The sequence below is a fragment of the Poromitra crassiceps genome, assembly GCF_964638095.1.
Source record: "Poromitra crassiceps genome assembly, chromosome: 3".
Lineage (NCBI taxonomy): Eukaryota > Metazoa > Chordata > Actinopteri > Beryciformes > Melamphaidae > Poromitra > Poromitra crassiceps.
The window spans coordinates 6,149,903-6,172,293 of NC_139625.1; the positions used below are offsets into that span (position 1 = coordinate 6,149,903).

General features: G+C 45.1%; 1 protein-coding gene across 1 annotated transcript in view; it reads right to left on the bottom strand.

Moving 5' to 3' along the window:
• The window catches only part of frmd6 (FERM domain containing 6), a gene marked incomplete at its 3' end in the record, with an annotated part of 47,160 nt that extends 39,653 nt beyond the window's left edge, over positions 1-7,507 (bottom strand). The window contains exons 1-2 of the mRNA XM_083633673.1: positions 7,385-7,507; positions 2,129-2,219 (exon numbers count right to left, since the gene is read on the bottom strand). Coding sequence (XP_083489799.1) covers positions 2,129-2,219; positions 7,385-7,483 — 190 coding nt within the window. The 5' untranslated portion in view covers positions 7,484-7,507. The remainder of the gene's footprint in view (positions 1-2,128; positions 2,220-7,384) is intronic.
• Positions 7,508-22,391: the final 14,884 nt, after the last annotated feature.

Here is a 22,391-nt window from a genome sequence, read left to right on the forward strand (position 1 = left end):
GCAGTGGTCAAAATGAATGAGTTGTGTTTGTAAAGTGGATTCTCCATGGCAGTGGTCTAAATGAATGAGTTGTGTTTGTGAAGTGGATTCTCCATGGCAGTGGTCTAAATGAATGAGTTGTGTTTGTAAAGTGGATTCTCCATGGCAGTGGTCAAAATGAATGAGTTGTGCTTGTAAAGTGGATTCTCCATGGCAGTGGTCTAAATGAATGAGTTGTGTTTGTAAAGTGTATTCTCCATGGCAGTGGTCAAAATGAATGAGTTGTGCTTGTAAAGTGGATTCTCCATGGCAGTGGTCTAAATGAATGAGTTGTGTTTGTAAAGTGGATTCTCCATGGCAGTGGTCTAAATGAATGAATTGTGTTTGTAAAGTGGATTCTCCATGGCAGTGGTCAAAATGAATGAGTTGTGTTTGTAAAGTGTATTCTCCATGGCAGTGGTCAAAATGAATGAGTTGTGTTTGTAAAGTGGATTCTCCATGGCAGTGGTCAAAATGAATGAGTTGTGTTTGTAAAGTGGATTCTCCATGGCAGTGGTCAAAATGAATGAGTTGTGTTTGTGTAAAGTGGATTCTCCATGGCAGTGGTCAAAATGAATGAGTTGTGTTTGTAAAAGTGGATTCTCCATGGCATTGGTCTAAATGAATGAGTTGTGTTTGTAAAGTGGATTCTCCATGGCAGTGGTCTAAATGAATGAGTTGTGTTTGTAAAGTGGATTCTCCATGGCAGTGGTCAAAATGAATGAGTTGTGTTTGTAAAGTGGATTCTCCATGGCAGTGGTCTAAATGAATGAGTTGTGTTTGTAAAGTGGATTCTCCATGGCAGTGGTCAAAATGCATGAGTTGTGTTTGTAAAGTGGATTCTCCATGGCAGTGGTCTAAATGAATGAGTTGTGTTTGTAAAGTGGATTCTCCATGGCAGTGGTCAAAATGAATGAGTTGTGTTTGTAAAGTGTATTCTCCATGGCAGTGGTCAAAATGAATGAGTTGTGTTTGTAAAGTGGATTCTCCATGGCAGTGGTCTAAATGAATGAGTTGTGTTTGTAAAGTGGATTCTCCATGGCAGTGGTCAAAATGAATGAGTTGTGTTTGTAAAGTGGATTCTCCATGGCAGTGGTCTAAATGAATGAGTTGTGTTTGTAAAGTGGATTCTCCATGGCAGTGGTCTAAATGAATGAGTCGTGTTTGTAAAGTGGATTCTCCATGGCAGTGGTCAAAATGAATGAGTCGTGTTTGTAAAGTGGATTCTCCATGGCAGTGGTCTAAATGAATGAGTTGTGTTTGTAAAGTGGATTCTCCATGGCAGTGGTCTAAATGAATGAGTCGTGTTTGTAAAGTGGATTCTCCATGGCAGTGGTCTAAATGAATGAGTTGTGTTTGTAAAGTGGATTCTCCATAGCAGTGGTCTAAATGAATGAGTTGTGTTTGTAAAGTGGATTCTCCATGGCAGTGGTCTAAATGAATGAGTTGTGTTTGTAAAGTGGATTCTCCATAGCAGTGGTCTAAATGAATGAGTTGTGTTTGTAAAGTGGATTCTCCATAGCAGTGGTCTAAATGAATGAGTCGTGTTTGTAAAGTGGATTCTCCATGGCAGTGGTCTAAATGAATGAGTCGTGTTTGTAAAGTGGATTCTCCATGGCAGTGGTCTAAATGAATGAGTTGTGTTTGTAAAGTGGATTCTCCATGGCAGTGGTCTAAATGAATGAGTTGTGTTTGTAAAGTGGATTCTCCATGGCAGTGGTCTAAATGAATGAGTTGTGTTTGTAAAGTGGATTCTCCATGGCAGTGGTCAAAATGAATGAGTTGTGTTTGTAAAGTGGATTCTCCATGGCAGTGGTCAAAATGAATGAGTTGTGTTTGTAAAGTGGATTCTCCATGGCAGTGGTCTAAATGAATGAGTTGTGTTTGTAAAGTGGATTCTCCATGGCAGTGGTCTAAATGAATGAGTTGTGTTTGTAAAGTGGATTCTCCATGGCAGTGGTCTAAATGAATGAGTTGTGTTTGTAAAGTGGATTCTCCATGGCAGTGGTCTAAATGAATGAGTCGTGCTTGTAAAGTGGATTCTCCATGGCAGTGGTCTAAATGAATGAGTCGTGCTTGTAAAGTGGATTCTCCATGGCAGTGGTCTTACTCTGAATGACGCTGAGCCCAAACAGGTGACAGTCCTTCAGTCTCAAGAGGTCACACACTTGGACCAACAGCTCCTGGCACAAGGTCTTCACCTGAGGATGAGGAGGACATTAGGAGATTAGTAACTAGGCCTGGGTATTGGCAAGGATCTCACGATACCATACGTATCACGATACTTGGGTCACGATACGATTGTATCACGATATATTGCGATGCGATACATATTGCGATATATTGCGATATTCTACAGAATTTACTCAAAATTAAATAATAGAGCTAAAGATACAACACACTCTGTACCACCCAGGTAGTGTAATAATATGTACATCACTTTATACTGATAAGTTAGTGGACAAATTTAGTCAAAACTACTGAGTGTTGAGTGCTACTGAACGCTAGCCTGGTAAACCGCCCGTCACGTGAACTCACATTTCATTTGGTTCTCCGTGACGGTCTGGACCCGCACAGGCAGTTTAAGATGATTGGTCGAGCCATGCCGGGCCGACGAATCAGCGGCGGCCGTAGGCGGGCAGGCTCGTCTGGGCAAGTAGTGGGTACATGGTCTTTGTAGTTCTTTTCACTCGTCAACATCGCGGAAGTGACAGGCAGTCTGAATGAAATTGAATGTAATGTTCCCAATTCTATGTATTAAATTCTAAAAAACGACCCTCAACATTTGGGAAGGCTAAGCCACACAACTAGTTCGTTATAATCTAACTAAATGCTTCGAAGGTGACTTTACGACCGCGAGGACTCAATCAATGAATACCACGGAGATCATCCACAGGCACCTTCCGCGATCTGATTGGTTGAAGTTAACAACCACCAGCGGTGATAGACAGATGGGTCATCCAATCACCTGCCAAGTAGCTTGGACAAAGTGCCCGCCTCCGTCAGCGGGTCTGGTGACTTCAAACCCAGATCGACTGGTTTAGTGAAACCTATGTGGAGCTATACCGTCCATCTGGCAGCGTCAGGTTAACTGAACGCATCGATATGGGAAATATCGATACAGTATCGATTAGGGGTGGGAATCACCAGATGCAGAGGCCTGGCATGGCATGGCCTGCAAAAAAAAAATATATATATATATATATTTTTTTAATATCGCCATACTTGGCGTCCAAGTATCGATACAGTATCGGGAAATAAAATATCGCGATATATTGCCGTATCGATTATATTGCCCAGCCCCATTAGTAACGTACACTGTTCAACGGTCAAGTGTTGGTCGGTCAGGAGCCACATTGACAAAAATTTAATTAAATCTTTGCAAGAGCCACAATCCCCCCAAAAGTTCCTTTCCTTGTTTGATTTCTTTAGATTTTTATCAATTCCTTTATTTTAAGTAGGACTTAAAAGAGCCACAACTACCCATAATGTGGCTCTAGAGCCTCGGGTTGAGTATCACTGCCCTAGTTGTTCCCAGCGCGTCATTTGACGTCATTTCAACATGGCACCCACGATTGTAAGAAATTAAAATACATTTTTGACATTTTTTTTTATTTCTTTTAACAATACTAATATTTCAATCAGCATACCAAGGCAGGGGCAAAACACAGTTTTGGTCTAAATAGCTCATTTCACCTTTTCATAACAACTGTAGGGGGGTAATTTTTATATAACTTGCCTGTTTGGAGTAAAATAGATGATAGAAAAGGGGGTGATTGACAGGTCACCTGTCCAGTGATCGCACAGCTTGCCGATCACGGACCAATAGCAGACGGAGCTGCGGCTCTGGGGAACCCCCATCTCACGTGAGCTGTGGAAGGACTCAACCCATTCCCTCCCACTCTGCTGGCGAAAAATCACGATGGCGATGGCCAACGTTTCAACTCCAAACGGGAGACCAAGATCAATGGGACAGCTCTGTCCATATTATTCAGGTCGGTGGAGATGACGCGTTTGCCACTTGCCAGCTCCTACCACAAACGAATGCAGCATATCATTTGGCCACACTGCTGTGGCTACAAATACATAGGCCTAACTTTGTCAGAGTGACCACAGCCATCCCTCTCCTGCTGACTTGAACTTGAGTTTATTTACCTCAAAGCTGATTGGCTGAAATTACATCCCTTTCCCAAAGCTTCCTGTCATAGGAAACAGCACGTGTTTCCCCTACCATTCTACAGGCCTGGTGCACCCGCCAGGCCAACGGCGCCGCCGCCAGGCCAGAAAAAGATTTTTTTTTTTTTTTCTGCTCTCCCCAAAATTTCAATAAACCTTTATGGCATATTATTACAATACAGCAATACTGGTGTTGACAGTGAACTGTAAGAGAAGATGCCAAATCATTCAAAACAATAAGCATTTTGCTTTTAGAAGCATTGTGCCAGCATGCAACGCTGTTCCAAAACGTGTCAACGTGTGTCGTTGCCTGCGAAACGCACATCCCATAATACAACTGTTCGCATCGCATCCCATAAAAGTATGATGATACTTGGGATGCCATTGCCAACATAGATGTGAACAGGTTAGGTAAAAGTTTAGCGTCGCCAGCGAGGGCGCCCCCACCGTTGCGGTCGAGGTACGTTTCGAAATACCTCCAGGGCCTAAACATTTTTCTAGGATAAACACTGAACAGTGTTTGTCAAGTATCCACTGTCAGCCAAAAGACACTCACTATCTGTTATCAAAATGTATGTGAAACCTATGGTATTCTCTGAACTGTGTGGATGTGTTTGTTTGCAACAGTGTGTGTGCCGGCTCGACAGTAACGTGACTCGTTGCAGGTTGTCAGAGATGTGTCAAATTTCTCCAACACTCAGTGAACATGAGTGCAATGCCATTCACAGACAGCATCTCCCCACTGGCCAGTTTGTTTCAACTTGACAATCCTTTGATTTGATTTATTTGACGTTTTGTTATAAGAAAAAACACATGGAATACAGACATGCTTCTCAGCAACAAACCTCAAGGATTTAAACACAATAAAGTCATAGAGTTGTTTCCACGGTGCTCCTTGGTCTCTCGACAAACAAAACGAATCGCGATTTTCGATGAGAGCTGAGATGTGACTGAGAGGGCAAAGAGCATGTAAGTTAGGGGTGCTCCAAAAAAATCGATTCTTGAAAGGATCGCGATTCTTAATGCCACGATTCCTGGATCGATTCCAAACTCCCAACAATCGATTCTTCTTTGTATTGTAAAAAAGAAAGAAAAAAAAAACACCTGAACGCAACATGCAAGATACCGGCTGAATAAGTGTCCAAATGTTCATGTCATTTGTGTACTGTACTGCCACGGTGCCACCACCTCTTGCACTTAAGAACTCTGGTTAATGTATTCCCCCCAAAATCTATAAATCCTTCTCAAAGTCTACAGATCCCCCCCAGCCTATAAATCCATCTTATCTGAAGAACATAAGGGGGGAATTCCCCCCTAGTTTGCAAAATGAATTTAGGCCCTGACTGTAATGCTTCAGAAGTTGAATTTGAAGTTCAGCATTAATACATTTGTCATTTTTTGTCTTAGATTTACCTTTGTGTGTTATTGCAATATAGAACTACATAATTGAGAATCGATTCTAGATTCTGGAATCGAGAATCGTTGGAATCGAGAATCGATTCTGGAATCGGATCGTGACCCCAGGAATCGGAATCGGATCGGATCGTGGCTTAGCCGGATCGGAGCACCCCTAATGGAAGTCATGTCTGATAAAGCTGAAATGTAATGTGCATTATATTAATATTATATGTGTGGTATTCTATGTCAATAATCAGTGCTGAAATATGTCTCCTTTTCTAGTACATCCCGGATATAAAATTGCCATGATTTGACGACATTGTCTATTTTTCAATTAGAGAGCCAAAGTGAACGTCACTTCCTGCCTTTATCTGTGCACCAGCGTCTGAAAAAAGTATGAATGGTGGTGAACGGAGAGAGACGTTACTTTTTTGATCCCGTTTGAATTGTGCCACGGGAGTAACACACATGTCATGTTTGTCAATGTAAAATATAACTCTGCAAGTCGAGAATGTCTCAGTTTGTGGTAAAACTGTGGCACTATAAGTTATAAATCAGAAAGACGACGCACAACCAGTCGCGTAAGTGACGTCTCTCCCGCCAGTCCATTGTTGTTGATGGTGTCTGTGACGCATAATGTGCGACACGAGATGTAGTAAGTAAGTTTCAGGACAAACTGCGACTTTCTTGACATGCAGAGTTATCTTTTAAATTGATCAAATTTAACATGTGTTTCCTCTGTCGCACAATTCAAACGGGATCAAAAAAGTATCGTCTCTCCGTTCACCACCGTTCATATTTTTTCTGACGCTGGTACACGGAGAAAGGCAGGAAGTGACGTTCACTTTGGCTCTCCATCTTAAAAAGATAGCTCCTTTACATTGTTCCTGGGGCCACAAAGGGGCCCTTTACAAGAGGACAGTTTCTGAAAGAAACGACACAATAGCGTTTCCTTCACACCTTTTCCTTCACACCTTCTCCCTGTTTACATGAGCGCTGTTGAATTTTTAAAACGCCGTAATGTACATGCCAGGTCGCTAGGTGGCAGTGTGATCACCTTATTCTTTGCCCATACAAGGACGCTTACTGCATGTCGTAATTTCGCTTTAAACGCGGAAGTAGAGTACACTTTCCGCAGTCATTTTAGACTTGCCAAAAAGCTTTTTTCAAGCTAAAAAAAAAACCCAAACTGTTAAAGTTTTAATATTTGTCGGGTGAGAATGTAACATATATGTGACCAGTTTATCAGAATAACGCCTATTGGAAATCTTTAACGAGCAGCGAGGACCGGGAGCGCTGACTGTGATCTGTCACCCTACTGCTACTGGCAGTGAGAAAACACTGTCGACTGCTTTTGTAACTAACGTTAAATGCCGACCGGGTACAGCCATCGGCTCCTCGCAGCAGTAACGCTATGAACATGTAACTGAAGTTGGCCGCAGTGTAGCTTAATTCTGAGTGCTGCCAAACTTCATTCATACTGACGTATTTGGTTGCCAACTCGCGCACGGCTATGGCGTAATCGCGTGTGTCGGCACGTCAGAGTTTCTGAAATGTGCCGTTCCAAAGCGATTACATGGAGCGCTCAGCGGGAAGCGTCTCTAACAATTTCACTCTGGAGGGTGGTTTTAAAATGTGTCGTTTCCTAAGCGCAAAATTCGCCGTCGCCGTCTTAACGGGAGGCACTAACGATACAATAATTCCCCGTTTCCATAGGAAACCGTCCTCGTGTAAAGTGCCCCTAAGTGTTTGGAGCTAAGTAAGCTGGCGAAGTACCGGTAGTCGTACTCACATTGACTATGACGTTGAGCGTGTCGTCGTTGGGCAGAAAGACACAGACACAGCGGCGGTCCTGCATGGCTTTGTTGTTGTGGAAGTGCAGTTTGTTCATCTTTCGAGGGGCTGGAACAGGACCGGCCCGTCCGCCTGCGACCGGGCTCCCGGGCCCTCGCACGACCCGCCCTCCACCACCACCACCACCAGCACCACCAGCAGCAGCAGCGGCAGCACCAGTAGCTGTAGCCCTGCTTCAGCTACTGCAGCCCTAGTGCAGACACAGCAGCAGCTATGGGATCAGCAGGATGGGCAGCACTCCGAAGGTGGTTGCATGAGGACACACGCTGCAGCCAGACACTGTGGAGACACAAGCGGGAGTTTAACATGTGGCTTTTCTGCGTGCAAGAAGTAGGGATGGGGCCGATCCGATCCAATATCGGTATCGGGCGCCGATATTGCCACTAATTCACGGATCGGATCGGAATCGTGATTTTTTTTTCTTTTCTTTTCTTTTCTTTTTTTTGCTATTCCAGCGCGGGTCGCACCGGGGGGTGCTGGCCGTAATTTGCCCATGTATAATAGTATCCTTCTTTGCCTTGTATATTTTCTTAATTTTGCCTGCTTTTTGCAATGTATATTTTAAAAAAAAATCTTTAATCTTTGCCTATAGTGTATATTCAAGAAAAATATTGGTATCGGCATAATATCGGTATCGGCACATATCCAAATTCAGGTATCGGAATCGGAAGTGAAAAAATGTGGATGGGTGCATCCCTAGCAAGAAGCATGTTTTGGTTGTGATGACACGAGGACGTATGAAGTATTAAGACTCTGAAGAGACAGGCGAGGGCTGCATGGTGGAGATGAAAATAGGGCGAGCTACACAGTGTGGGAATTTTTCTCCAGCGACCTTTGTGTGGGAAAAGGCAGGGTAAACACAGGTGCAAGCAAAATGCTCATACCAACGACCAACCATTGTTGCACGTCAGACTTGAAGGGCAAACCTGTAGAAGAAGATACGCTGATACTGAAAAAGACCTGAGCTACAACGAGACAGAGAGGACTTTTTCAGAATTGATTTGAAGGTCCTTTTAATTACTTACAAAGCACTTAATGGCACGGCACCTTCATACATTTCAGATTTTTTTTACACCCTACCAACCACAAAGAGCCCTTAGGTCCTCCAAGTCTGCTCTTTTAGCTGTTCCAAAAGTACTTCACAAACATAGCGGGGAAACTGCTTTCATGCACTACGCACCAAAACTATGGAACACCTTGCCCGACTACATTAAACAGGCAAGCTCCGTGAATTTTTTTAAAAAGGAGCTAAAAACCTACCTTTATCGGAAGGCCTTTAACTAACCGTTTATTTTACATTACATTACATTACGTCATTTGGCAGACGCTTTTATCCAAAGCGACTTAAGTTACAATAACACATTTTTGTCAGCAATAGAGCGATCAACTATGCAACACAGTCTCTAGTCGTGTTTCCATTACCATCAGAAATGCGCAAAATCTAAATATCGCAATAGAAAGTGGGTAATGGAAACACGTAAATTTCGAAAAACCTCCCAAATATCGCAAAAAGTTTTTGCGCTCTCATGAGGTGGTTTTTCAGACGTGTCGATATAGCAGTTTATCGCAAAAGTGTAATGGAAACACACTTTTCCGCATTTGCACGTCATGTGACCCATTCTCCTTTGGAAAAGGAGCGGAAAATGAGGGAGAAAGGGTTCGATAAGCCGTGGCAAAACCTCCGCAGCAACCTAGCAGAAAGACGAGTGTTGTGCAAAAGCTGAGCTGGGGAAAAAAGATCATGTTTAATGACAGAAATCGGTCCATGGTGACAGGCTGCCTGTCTGTGTGCGCGCAGTTGTAGGCTACCTTTTTTCCTCTGCCTCTCGCGCTCACTGCATTCACCGCAGCCAGCAACATGTTCTTTTGAATTGATAATCAGGCTCGTTTATATGCGTTGTAACTTCATGTTGTGATTTGCATTGACCATTGGTTAGATTTGAGCATGCAGGGGACGGGATTTGGGGCAGATCCCCGTGCGTAATCACTGTGGCAGCTGCTGCAACGGGGAATTGCGTTCAGGTGTGTGCGCCGTCACTCAAACTAAACTTCAATGTTTACAAGTCGCAATTGTATTGTCGAAGTTGTAGAAATATCGCAATTATTTTGCGAAAAACTGTAATGGAAACACAGCTTATGACAACTACAACATCTGAAGGAACAGTGGTAAAGTTAAGTAGTTTTTTTTCTTTTTTTTTTCTTTTTTTTTAAGAGATTGAAAGAAGTTAGATCAAGAAGGGCCCAGATGGAGCCTGAAAAGGTGTGTCTTTAGTCTTTTCCGAAAGATCGGCAGTGATTCGGCCGTCCTGACTGAAGGTGGAAGCTCGTTCCACCATTGAGGTGCCAGGGACGAGAAGAGTCGCGATCGGGATGAGCGACTTTTTAGCCCCCGTAGCGAAGGAGGGGCGAGGCGCCCTGCACTGGTGGAGGAGCGAAGGGAGCAGTGAGAGGTTTGGAACCTGACCATAGATTGCAGGTACAGAGGAGCTGTTTAATTACTGTTGTTTTAATTATTTTATCATTTTTATTGTGTTAACTTATTTTGACGTCGTCTATACATTGGTTTTAATGTATTCTCTTTTGCTATGGTTTTATTGCTCCGGTTTTAAATGTCCAGCACTTTGAGCTGCATTCTATGTATGAAAGGTGCTATACAAATAAACTAATAAAGCTTATTATTATTATATTATTACTTTTGATTATGTGATTTGTGTGTCAGTGTGTGTGTGTGTGTGTGTGTGTGTGTGTGTGTGTTTGTAAGAGAACGAGCGAGACAGAGAGACAAAGAAGTAGTCAGAGAGAGAGAGAGAGAGAGAGAGAGAGAGAGAGAGAGAGAGAGAGAGAGCATTCCTCTTGATGTTGCTTTCATGTCCATGAGTGACATCATGACAGGGGAATGTCAGTGTGAACATGTGTCTGCCTGAGAGGAGCTGATGAAAGGACAGTAGTCCGGGTAGTGTAGCGGTAGATTCCCTGCCTACCAACAACACAAGGGTCGCAGGTTCGCGCCCCTCCCGTGTTACCTCCGGCATGGCCGGGCGTCCATACACGCCCGATTGGCTGGTGTCTGCGGGTGGGAAGCCGGATTGAGGGTGTGTGACCTGGTCGCTGCACTAGTAGCGCCTCCTCTGGTCGGTCGGGGCGGAAAGGGAACTGGTGGGAATAGCGTGATCCTAAGGGGGTGGGCGATATGACGATCTTAGATCGTTCACGATCAGAATGGCTCCACGATCTGCCTTTCCAGACAGATCGTTAGAATCGCGCTACATGCAGTGCACATTCTATCAGTTGCATTTCTATGTGTGAAAGACGCTTCCCAAGTTTTCCTCCCCTCCCCCTTTTCACTTTGCAAAGTGCAGCAGCATGACAACACGGAGCGGAGGGGTAGTTGGTTTGACACACACACACACACACACACACACACACACACACACACACACACACACACACACACACACACTTAACCAGGGCTTGCCTTGACAAGGACCTCCCGTCATCCCAGGGACGTTAAAAATAGCGTTCATTAATTTGGGGGCGGAGCCGGACGATAGCCTAAACACACGCTCTGCTCGTTACAATGAACAGCGTTAACACACACACACACGCACACTAAACAGACATGCGGGCACTGGCAGAGAGACAAACAGGCAGATAGAGCGGAACTCGCGCAAAAAGTGTCTGAATCTCGGCTGCTCTTTTTGATAGTTTGCGTTTCATTTGCTTCAGTCGGACTTGGCAGTTATTTTAAATGCGAGGACGCATATTTGCTCCTAATCTGCCCTCATCCTGCTGCCTCGTATTCTCAGGAGAGCGCGTTTCTGCTCCACCTTATTTTCTTCCCCCCCCGCCTCTCTCTCACTGCTTAAGCTGGTTTCACACCGACGACCCAAGCCTTGCCTATGCCTTGCCTTTACCCACGCTTTTTAATAGGCGTCCGTTTTAGTCAACGAGGCTGTGTACACCGGGCGCCTGAGCGTGAACCCTGCGTGTACCCACGCCTTGCCTGTGCCTTGCCGATTTTATCGAATAGGCGTGAGTTCTATTTTGAAGCCGACAAGGCGCGTGCAGGCAGGCTTTTCTGTCAAGCCATGAAAGAAAAACGCGACAATATCCGTGGGAACTGGCAAAGTCAACTGAATTTCAAAATAAAATGGAGTTTCTACAACAGTATTGAGCAGAGAGAGAGAGCGAGAGAGAGATTGACGGGTGGCTATCACGTGGGGCTTTCTCCCTGTCGGCAAACAAATCTTCATGAGAGAGAATAGCGACCGAAGAAGCAAGATGGACAATGTTGTTGTGCCAGCACATATTCTTGCAAGATCACATCTCTAAAATGTCCGACTATAGTCAGACCTGGTTATACATATCCAGCATCAATAGAACATTAAATATATCCGATTTATTTTACCTAGAGGCTACCCATGACAATTCTGGACAACACGTGAAAAAATACAGTCGGGAGAGAGGAGAGGCGCTTGTGACTCGGCTCCAGGTTCGGCGTGCAAAAGGCGTGCGGTGTGATCGCAAAAGCGTGTAACAGGTTCACGCCCAGCTCGGCGTAGGCGTGGGTTGAGGCAAGGCAAGGCGTGGGTCGTCGGTGTGAAACAGCAAGCTCAACGCTGTGTGTGTGTGTGTGTGTGTGTGTGTGTGTGTGTGTGTGTTGAGCCGCATGTCTCTGCTCTGTCCCCGCGCTCTGTCTGTCGGTCTCTCTCTCTCTCCATTAAATTAGCAAATTGACAAATGACAATCACGCAACTCAATCGCAGATAGCCAATATATTCGTCCCTTCGCCCAAACCTACTGTATAAATAACAGTGAACCAAGACATACATGGATAGATAGATAGATAGATAGATAGATAGATAGATAGATAGATAGATAGATAGATAGTGTTTGCATGCTTGTGAACATTCTTTTTTAGCACATGAATTATTGGAAACTCCTATACTATATATATATATAAACTAAATGAATGACATGAAAATATTTATAAAACAAATTGTATTTTACATTTCCATGAGTTTTCTGGGTTTCTCATGGCCGTACGAACCCTGGAATTAGTTTGGTTGTACTTGTACTGTTCAGTAACTTGCAAAATAGTCTTAAAAACCAATATGAAAAAGAATCGTGATAAGATCGTGGATCGTGATCCTGCCACCCCTACGTGATCCTCCCACGTGCTGCTAACGCCGTGCCGGTGAAGCTCCCCGCTGTCAGGTGAAAAGAATACGGCCGGCAACTGCGCATGTGTCGGAGGAAGCATGGTGCTAGTCTACGGCTCTCCCCAGATCGGCAGAGGGTGTGGAGCAGCGACCGGGGGGCAGCAGGGGGATAAATTGGCCAAGTATTCTCTTGTATGTTAGTGTGTTGGCAAGATGTGCCCTTTTTAATCAGCAAATAAAATTAGATCATATAATTGGGGAGAAAATGGGGGGAAATCATATTTTTGTTTGTTTAATTAATTAAGACATGATTGTGGAATCAAAGACACAAAGAGAGAGAGATGGACTCAGGCATGTTGAGTCAGTGACACACGCCTGCGATTGATTTATTCCCTATTTATAGTGGCAGCCACCTTGAATTGCCAGCTGTCATGCCAAAGAACTGAACTTTGTTCCACTAGGGATGGGATGTCGGTATCGGGTAGGGTTGGCACGATGGACGATGGCATCGACCATCGTGATTGGCCGACCCCCTATCGACCTCTGAGCCTTCTACATCGGATCATCGTGATTAATTATCTGTTCCAATTACATTTTTGCCGTTTTAATAATAAAACATACCAAGTCAACTTACCGTGACGCGTGGGGGACGCGCCGGCGGCATTAAACGAGCGCACCCAGTTCAGACTCAGAGAAGCCTCCCCCTCCTCCGCTCTAGTGCTTCTCTGCACTGGGGTGCGCTTGTTTAATGTCGCAGGGGCATCCCCCGCGCGTGGGCTGCAGCTCCTTGGGAGAGTTGCCAAGAGCTCTCGTATCGGAATCAGTATCGGTATATCGGCAGATATCCAAATTCAGATATCGGAATCGGATCGGAACTGGAAAAAAGTGGATCGGTGCATCTCTATGTTCCACCATACGGAACATTGCTTTAACTAATGCCATCTAAATATGGTTTATTAAGAGGTTGAATTGGTTTAAATGATGTTAAGTTAAGTTGAAGTCGTTGCGTTTCTGTTTGATCATTGTTTAATCTGCCACAGGGGCCCCAATTCAAGGTGGCTGCATCTGAAGGGAACATAACAAAACTTACCTCTGAACTTTCTCACACTAGCAGAATTTTGACTTCTAGTTTTTAATATCTGAAACTCTGATGCAACTGAGATGCCACGGAAAACAAAGGGAAACCACGGAGCACTTGGACAGTTTCTTAGGCGTGTCCTGTTGGGTGTTGGCACCGGTTCTGTTGGGTGTTGGCACCGGTTTTGTTTTGTAGTTGAGTTCAGTTTGACAGCGCCGCCGTGCCTTAAGCCATTTGGCTTTTGGAACATGACAGTCTGCTGTCACGAGCCAAACTGCAGCTCCGTCTATAGAGAGGCAAAGTGAACGTCACTTCCTGCTTCAGCACTGTACCAGAGATTTGTATCCGCCATTTATTTTCCCATAGACATTTCGTAAAATGCTTATAGCAATCGTTTTACTTGGTCAAACCAAACGGATTCCAGACATATTTCGAATCGGGAGAGAGCATAGAACATTTCCCTTGGACCGAAACGTAAAAAAAAAAAAAAAAAAAAAAAAACATTGAAAAAATATTTTCTTTAAAGCACAATTTCTTTTACGTTTTGGTCCGAGTGAAAAGTTATGTGGTGTCTCCTCTTTCTGAATATATCTGAACCGTTTGATTTGAACAAGTAAAACTTTTTTGTCTATGGGAAAATACATTTTATTTTTTGAGGCATTTTGCCTTGTAATAGAACAGTAGGTTGACAGGAAAGGTGGTGAGAGAGGGGATGAGATGATGTGGCAAAGGAACAACACACACGGGTCAGATTCGAATTTGGAACTCAGGTCGGCCTCACAAACGACTAAGACTTACGGCCGGGACACACATCTTGCGTCTACCTACCTAGTGCGTGTGCGTGGCGTGATGGCTGCGGCTGGCACGCCCGCGGCATCCACACAGGCAGCGTGGCTGCTGCGTTGCAGCTGCTGCGCTGCTGTCTGTCTGCCAACTATCTTCCTATAGAGTTTACCTTTTATTAAATTTGCTATAAACAATACAATGATGATTTTAACTGAAGATCGCTTGGGCTCACTTCAGAATCGAGGCAGTATGATTTGTGTGTGTGTGTGTGTGTGTGTGTCTGTGTGTGTGTGGTGGGGAGGGGAGGAACGAAGCCACGTTGTAGCCTATTTGGTTTTCAGAGGGCAGGAGAACTGCAGCTGTGAGCTCAGCTCATCCTCTCGTCTCAAATCAAAACGAGCCTTGATTGGCTGTGGCTGCCCCTGTAAAATATCATTTTAATGTCTATTTGTGTCTATTTGTGTCTATTTGTGTAGAGACACGGTAAGCAGAAAAAATAGGCGTCGCTTCTATTCTCTAGATGACGCGCGTCTCACGCCTTGCAAGACACGCGCCTGAGACGCGCGTCTCATGCCGGTGGTGTGGCTGCTGTAACCTGTTAACATGGGCGGCGAAATGAAAACCAACAGGTAACGCCACGCAGACGCCACGCAGATGCAAGATGTGTGTCCCGGCCGTTAGTGGTACGCGCTCCACCAGGTGAGCCACCCGGGCGCCCCCTGCTGTCATGTTACAGTAGGGACAGAATGTTGGGACTTCTTTGGACCGGCGGCTAGAAGCTCTCTGCTAGAGGTCTTTGTTGAGAGCATCGAGGATGCAGCTGCTTTCCATCAGCCAGCCTATTTATTGCAAAGGATTATGGGACATATTTACAATCGTTGCTCGTGATTAATGTTCGACACAGTTTAGAACCCGCTGCTCGTCATGCAACGAATGCAACAAATACGTCCTGCCGGCGACGCTCCCCGCTGTCAGGTGAAACGAAGCAGCTGGCAACTGCGCATGTGTCGGAGGAAGCATGGTGCTAGTCTACGGCTCTCCCCACAATTGGGGAGAAAAAAAACAGAAAAGAAGAAAAAAGATGAAACGGGTCTCAGAGAGGGTCTGTGACGGATCAGACCTGAAAAACAAACATTGCTCTCACTGAAATAGTGCGAGAGAGGCTGGACATATCATGTGGAAGATTTGATTTGACCGCTCTGTGGACTGGAGTTGACCGTGGCCAATCCTGGAGCTTGTATGGCGTGTTCTGCCCCGAAATGGAGTGGGATTCAGCGTCTTCTGCCCATACGCGAGGGGGATCCGCATAGAACCGGGCAGCTGGCTGCCTCCGTGCGGACTACCCTTTGCAAGCCAAGGCAAGAGTGCTGCCTGCCGGCTTGAAGTGTCCGACCAGCTGCCGGTAAACGACGATATTCCTGGAATGCGAGTTAACGAGCCAGTTACATGTCTTTGCATTCAACATTAAATGAAGATATTACTGTTTGTTTTATTTTGCATGTTACATACTTAGTGGCCAAGTATACTAACATGTATAGGCTAGAAAAGTCTGCCCAGGTGACAGGCACTAGTAGGCAGCCATCTTGCCTGCTCGGAATTTTCTCCTAGCCTGAAGATTGATTGCAAGCTGTCATGTCGTGACTCGTGAGGCCTAAAAAAAATGTGTTCGGTTCCGGTTTCCGACCGACCGTGTCAATTTACGTGCGACCCAAATTTATTTTATGAGCTTGTTGATTTGACGGTGGCGCTAAGGGGCGGGGTTTGCCACTGCACGAAGGTGCTTTTCGCTACGGATACTTTAAAATGAAAAGGGCAGGGAGCATGACGGACATGTGCTTTGTGTCGCTTCTCTGCCCATGCAGCACTAGCGTGCCAACCAAAATTGTGAGATTGGGGTTCAAATCATTTGAAAACGTGCTTCAGGAAGTTAAACAGTGCCCTTGTATATTCGTATCAGCAGCCGGCAAAGTGGACAGAGCTGACAAATGGACGGATATCGGCAGCGATGTGGTGTCGACCCCCACTCAGCAGCTTGGTTCGCTCGTCAGTGGCGTCATGGCTTTATTTCAATTCAGGTATTTAGAGTACATGTAGGCTATGTTATGAAAAAAGTATCCATCGCTGCTGTAATTTTAAGGAAAATAAAAAAATATACTGTATATATTTCCTATCTATCCCTTGCTGCCACTGGAAAAAAATAATAATAATAATAATCCCTACCGACCCATCACCTCAACTGACAACCAACAGGAACCAAACTTTACATTTTTTTTTAGGCCTGATATGATTGTTTGAAATGGGGTAGAAATTTCATAGTACTACCTGACGTCAGCAAACTGTAGATTATTGTTATGAATGAAATCTTGAAAAATGAACTTTTGATGCGATTTTTTTTTTACTAAAGAATTTGTGTTTTTTTTTGCACATTGTTAAATATGTGCACTAACCAGGGATGTGATCAATTTCTTTTTTTAAGGTCATCAGAAAATGCTGTTTAAATGGCAGTGGCTTATTCAGAGTATTGTCTTAATCAGGTTAATATTGGAATATTCCATGTAATCGTGCATTCCTTTATAACTGGGAACTGGTAATCTTACAACTTCAAAGGTCATGAGCTGGGACGGTGACGTCAGCAGAGCTGCTATTTCCCATTCCAAACTCGTAGGAGCCTCAGCAGCCCCGACCTCAGAAATCCAAGATGGCTGCTCCGCTCAACAACAGTAGTTATAATCGTAGTAAATGCTGTTTATTAGCACTTCTGTCTTGTTTGTGTCTCATTAAATCAGCTGTACACACAGCACTGCCTAACTTCTATCTGTGTGGACATGTTGCTGCAGTGTTTGTATTAGGGTTGGCACGATGGACGATGGCATCGACCATCGTGATTGGCCGACCCCCCATCGACCTCTGAGCCTTCTACATCGGATCATCGTGATTAATTATCTGTTAGAATTAAATTTGTGCCGTTTTAATAATAAAACATACCAAGTCCACTTACCGTGACGCGTGGGGGACGCGCTGGCAGCATTAAACGAGCGCCCCCAGTTCAGACTCAGAGAAGCCTCCCCTCCCCCTCCTCCGCTCTACTGCTTCTCTGCACTGGGTGTGCTTGTTTAATGTCGCCGGGGCGTCCCCCGTGCACGAGAAGTCAGTTATTTTGTTGTGAAAACTTTTAAGAGAAAGAAGAAACCTCACGTTCTTTCCTGTTTTCAACCCACAGTGAGTACAAGTCTTCAAATGTGAATTTAACTCGCCTGTTTCAAAAGTGAAAGTTGAAGTTGATTGATACAGCACTAGCAATATTGAACAGCGCAGGCTAACGTTAACGTTACAGTCAGATCCTGACCAACAACGTGTGTGTGTTGAATTTAACTAGCTGGCAGAAAAGTGACAGAATTACTGGCGGATATAACGTTAGATTCGCGTGGGCTTTTGAACCTAATAAGAGAGGGTTGAGGAGACTGGAGAGAGTTGAGAGAGAAATCGAGCAGCAGCAGCAGCTAGGCTACTGCTAGCTGTTACAGCAGTACTGCTTGAGGAGCCAGAGCCAGCGAATCTAACGTTATATCAGCCAGTAATTCAGTCAGTTTTCTGCCAGCTAGTTAAATTCAACACACACACATTGTTGGTGAGTAACGTTAACGTTAGTTTTGCGCCGTTCAAATTGCTATAGTGACAGCCGATGCCCACTTCAGTCGCGTGGCTCTGTGCTGTAGCACAGAGCAGTATTCAAGCCCGCTGGTATCATGTAGAGCACACATGGGCAACATACGGCCCGCGGGCCGTATGCGGCCCGCCGGCGCCCCCTGTGTGGCCCGCGATGGTATTGCAAAAAAAAATAAAAAAAAATATATATATATATATATTTTTTTTTACAGTGCACCTGAACGCAACATGCAAGATACCCGCTGAATAAGTGTCCAAATGTCCATGTCATTCTGGCCAATACTCTTCTGTTATAGCATTTCAGTCCGGAATATGGAATATATTTCAATAATATTTATGACTAAAAGGCTAAAAGTAATCTCATGTGTAAGAAATGACTGTTTTACATTGAAGTAGAAATTTAAATAATTAACTTGTTGGTTTTGGATTTATTTAGCTTCAAGAGTGCATTTTTGTTCTTGTGTGACCCTCAACACAGGCTTTGAGAATCCCGGGCCACTTACTGATACTTAAGCTTAAAATAACCCACTCATATTCTGGTTTATTTCAAGAAAAACATTTCGGCTAGTGGAAATTCGAATTGGCTGGTAACTTTAAAATCTAGCGGCCATATTGGCAGGTGGTGAAAAAAGTTAATTTCAAGCCCTGCAGGGAGAGCAGGTGGTGACATAGGAGTGCGTGAGAAAAGGATCAAATATTGGTGGTTAAGACTGAATAATGACATCACAACTGTTAATTTAAAATGAGTTATTCCTCTAAACCTGGCTTCAAATGCCCAAAATGTTTCGCGCTGGCGCCGTTCAGCCCTCAGCAAAAACTGGTAGCGAGGACATTTTTTTGTGGCCCTCTCTATCATCAAAGTTGCCCATCCATGGGTTACGGCGTGACAATATTTGTTCGGCCCCCGGCAACAATCTGGGTTTCTCATGTGGCCCCCCATGAAAAACAGTTGCCCACCCCTGATGTAGAGCTTAGGCTCAGCTGTCCTGTTAACGTGAACGCATTACAGCAACGCAGCGACTTAATAAATAATTAATTATTCCCCCAACCCCCACCCCAATGACGATGGCATCGTGCAAAACGATGTTTCACTGTAAAATAATCACGATGGATAAATTCCTGACATCGCACAACCCTAGTTTGTATGCGCAAAATGCTGTGAAATGCCATGTTATCAACTGTTAATGCTAACAATGGCTAGCCTGGCTAGCGACTGAATCTGACCAAGAGCTGACTCGCAACAGTGAACTTCCCAGCTCCAGTTTTCTGCAAATGGAACGCTAACAAAACGGATGTGACGTCATTTAGCCTCCACATCCCAGTTATTTTGGGATAAAGGAACGGGCCACAAATGTACTCATTCTGTTCCCTCATACTCAACAACTATCTCCCTTTCTCTCTCACACACACACACACACACACGCACACGCACACGCACACGCACACGCACACGCACACGCACACACACACACACGCACACGCACACACAAACAGAGAGGGAGAGGCACAGACGCAATCACACCTACAGATACAGAAGAGAGCCAAAGTCACACCCAGTTCCGTGTTAGGCATACGCACCAAGAGATTTCGTAAAATGCTTACTTAGGTCGAAAAATAGTTTTACTTAGGTCGTTTTCACATAATATAAGCTGGTGGACTCGTGTGATTCGGGGGGGGGTGAAGTTGCAACATTGTTTCATTTTTCATTTGGTCTGGTTCACTTTCACACAACAATTTGCCACAAGCACCAAACTTTCTGAACAATGTTACGTGGTCGAAACAGTCACTCGTCTATTGGACAGAATATAGAGGGGAAATCTCTCCTCTCTCCAGCAGGCTTCTTGCCTGGCTGAGGGCTGACTGAACAACACAAGTGAATCCACAAAACACAAACCATGGAGCAACACCACCTGCAATCTTGGGATTTCTGGTTTTACTTTGGTGTTACTATCAAATACATATTTTACAAGAATGTGCCCAATATGAGCAGCAGATGAGGCAGCGAGCTGTTGGGTCCAACATCATTCTGCCGGTGAGACGAGACGAGCGAGGCAGCGCAGTGCGCACCCACCGACCCGCGCGCGCGCCTCAGTGTTTTGCTTCCTTCTACTCATGATGCACTGCCTTTCCTATATTTGCTCTTGTGTTCGGTTCGGTTTGCTTTCACACCACAAATGAACCGCGCTAGAGTTCACTTGCAAACAAACCGAGACCCACGTTTTCCAGCGGACCAGAGTTCGCTTGTTTGTTCCGCAACAGGAAACGAACTCTGGTGCGGTTAAAGTGGACCAAGCAGCTTATATGTGAAAGCGACCTTAGTCAGACCAAACGATTCAACTATGGGGTACGGTGGCGCAGTGGTAAGCGCTGTCGCCTCACAGATGGAAGGTCCTGGGTTCGATTCTCGCCTGGGACACTGTGGGCACTGTGGTTGTGTCCCCCCCCCCATATCTTCAGTGCCTACTGCCCAGGTGGGTTATCTCGTCGTAAGGGCCTTTCTCTCTGTGTGGAGTTTGCATGTTCTCCCCGTGCTCCCCCAGGAGGTTCCTCCGTATATAACCCCCCCATTAAAAACATGCAGAAGATCAGATCGTCATCGTCGTCCGACCAGTGACGACAACATCCGAAGTTGGTCCCCGGGCGCTGTACGAGAAAGCGACCACTGCTCCTGGCCTGCCCCCCGGAGGAAAGGACATGCCTGGATGGGTTAAATGCAGAGGACACTTTTCACCGGCCACCGTCAGCATGAGTGTGTTGTGGCCGCATGCATGTATTGTGGTGTTCGTGTTACAATAAAAGACGGGCTTGTCCGTTACGAGAGTTTTTTTTTTAGAGTTTTTATATTTAGAAACAGGAGTGACCATAGAACGTTTGACTCGGACCAAAACATAAAAAAATTGTGTATTAAAAATAAACTTTTTCCGATTTTTTCTTTTTTGTTTTACTTTTTGGTCAGCGTGAAATGTTCTATAATGGTCTCTCCTGATTCTAAAACATAGCCGAATCGTTTAGGTTCGACCACGTAAAACTATTTTCGTAACCCACGAAATGCCTATGGGAAAATAGATGGCGGATGAAATCTCTTGGTGCGCATGCTGACGCAGGAAGTGACGTCGACTTTGGCTCTCTATTCAACGTGCTACTAGAGCCCTTTTCCCACATGCGTACCGGAAAATTACCTGTAAGTCAATATCGGACATTTCCCTTCACACTTCGGCTCGCGCATGTGGGAATCTATCAGCGAAATTGCCTGTATGTGGGGGGGGGGGGGGGTGGGGGGCGGCACTGCAGAGTGAGTGGGGGAGTGACGTGTTGGCAAAACTCTGAATGGTGAAATAAGTTTGCTTGTTTATCCGTTCACCTGCATCGCGTTGAAGCACTTTTTACAGACTGGCTTCATTTGATGTGTCCGGGCTTGCCTTCGCTGTCGGCAACGTAAGCAAAATACTTCCACTTTCGCTTCATGCATTTGCCCTGTCGGGCTGTGACTGAAGGAGGAGGACGGACTGTGGCCAGAGAGCGAGCAGAGAGGAGAGGGGAAAATCAGCACAGCACACCCACACATGAAGCTGACATAGGCTACTGCTCTTATTATCACAAGATCATTTCGCCAGTTTGCTTTAATGTGCGCAAATGATTAGATTATGCCCGCTGGAACATTAAGCAACGTGTGTACACCTCGCCCATGAGAGTGTCGCGGAAAATGACTGCACCCGTTTCTCACTAGTATCCGCTAAAGCGCATACCGCTCTTCTGACAGGCTGGAAAGTGGTGAAATCTCCGCGACGACGGGGTCGCGCTTATACCGGCACGGCGCCTTTCCCACATGCAGGCATTTGACCACGTTCCGGTCATTTTGCGGTACAAAGCGCATGTGGGAAAAGGGCTTAAGTAGTAGCAAGTAACCCAGCATGGCTTGTTGTGCCCGGGGCCATGTGACACCTTCAGAAGCTGTGATTGGCTTGTTGTGCCCGAGGCCATGTGACACCTTCAGAAGCTGTGATTGGCTTGTTGTGCCCGGGGGGCCATGTGACACCTTCAGAAGCTGTGAGACGCCTCTGAGCCGAAAAAAGAACGTTACAGAACAATCTGATCTGATCATCACTTCTTCCTGTTCCAAGTGTCTCACCTTCAAGCCATGTTGTCACTGAAAACAGGATGGGAGCGCTCCTGGGCGGGTCGAAAGCCTAACACGTTCATTGTTATTCACACTGGGAAATTAACATTTGAAAAGGACCTTTACGGGACTGCCG